At 32.4% G+C, this 1,499-nt stretch overlaps 1 protein-coding gene across 1 annotated transcript; it reads right to left on the bottom strand.

The window, feature by feature from the left end:
• Positions 1-459: 459 nt before the first annotated feature.
• On the bottom strand, positions 460-1,494 carry LOC109592127 (receptor-type tyrosine-protein phosphatase alpha-like; the record flags this gene model as incomplete). Its single annotated transcript, XM_020007666.1, has 5 exons — positions 460-615; positions 709-844; positions 899-1,176; positions 1,246-1,380; positions 1,435-1,494. Coding segments are annotated over 5 exons (684 nt in total), but the record flags the coding sequence as incomplete, so codon positions are not given.
• Between the last annotated feature and the right edge of the window lie 5 nt (positions 1,495-1,499).

Genomic DNA, 1,499 nt, shown 5'->3' with positions numbered 1-1,499 from the left:
ACTGAAGTAGATACAGTTAAGCTAACGAAGAGTGAAGTGTAACATAAACATTGCAGGAGCAAAGTAAACTTCAATGTTATGCTAGTTAGATGCATCGTTGAAGTATAGTTTATATAAAAAATAGAAGAGGGTCAAGTGGATCAACTGTATAGACTAATGGTTTTCTGTATGCATTATTTTTATTACATTTTTTGATATGCATTGATGTACTTATGCTGTGTACAAAGTTTAAGCTGATTCTGACTTCAATTTTGAGAGTTATGACCATTTTTAGAAATCAGCTAATTTCTGAAAAATACCCACGGCTATAGCCTGTGGCTATTTCTGAAAAATGACTCCAACATCACCCAAAAATTCTATCATATTGTTTGATACACATAAAAAATTCATTAGCATTATTATTTCATTAATATCTTTGTTTTTATTCAAATTTTTTCTGTTGAACAAAAATGATTACTACATTAAAACTAAAGCTACATCTACTTTCCAGTCCACACTACAATGCAACAGTTAATGAATACAACAGTTGAATATATTAAATTATGTAAAGTTAGCATAAGTACTGTGTAACTTCAAGTACATTGAAATCACTTCATATATTGAACTGTATTGATCCTAAATAAAGCAATCATTCATTATTATTATTATTATTATTATTATTATTATTATTATTATTATTATTATTATTATTATTATCAATATCCATACCAGTGTAGTAACAGCTCCTGGTTTGCTCCTCCTCACTGATTTAGTTACTTGAAACACATCCACTACACCTTCTGCCTTACACTGTTCTAGAGCAATACTCACTGAACAATAGACTCCTGAACGACTCACTGTATCACTACACAAACACAATAGATGATCATTAGTCTATCAGTATAACTCTCTCTCTTACCTACAGTGTACCACTACTGGTCCCCCTCCAATCTTTTGTTGTCTGTGTATAACTTCATCAATAACTTGTAGGACAGTACGTGGTTCCTTAATGACACCATCTTGTGGCCAGTTAGTCACTTGAAACTGCATCACATTCCATGATGAACTGCCCTTGTCTGAATGAACATTAAACTTCCTCTCAATATATCCATTGCAGTCTTTGCTTGATAAACATTTAATGAAATATTCTCCAAAGCTAATTGTATCTGATTCCCTCCAGTATTGATAGCAGCACTCCTACAGTATTATTATTATTATTATATTAATACATTATTAGTGTCATCAGTCAGTAGTTTGTGTCATTACTTGTCCATCTTCTTCAGTCCCACACAGCATTACAATGGCTGATACTTTATAATCAACAATCATCTTCCAGAAATCTCTCACTGTGTTCTCCATTGGACTCTGAGCTATGATGAATGCTCTCTTCTCACGATAACCCTAAACAAACAAACAAACAAACAAACAATAAACAAGTAAATAAAAACAACTAACAGCAGTGAAGGATGCATTAATGTATCCATGGGATTCCTGTGACACTACAAGGAACTTCTCAGCTA

This window comes from Amphimedon queenslandica, unplaced genomic scaffold (genome assembly GCF_000090795.2).
Source record: "Amphimedon queenslandica unplaced genomic scaffold, v1.1 AMPQUscaffold_6212_Cont21826, whole genome shotgun sequence".
Classification (NCBI taxonomy): domain Eukaryota; kingdom Metazoa; phylum Porifera; class Demospongiae; order Haplosclerida; family Niphatidae; genus Amphimedon; species Amphimedon queenslandica.
Note: the sequence above shows the minus strand (reverse complement) of the source record. Positions and strands in the feature narration are given on the sequence as shown.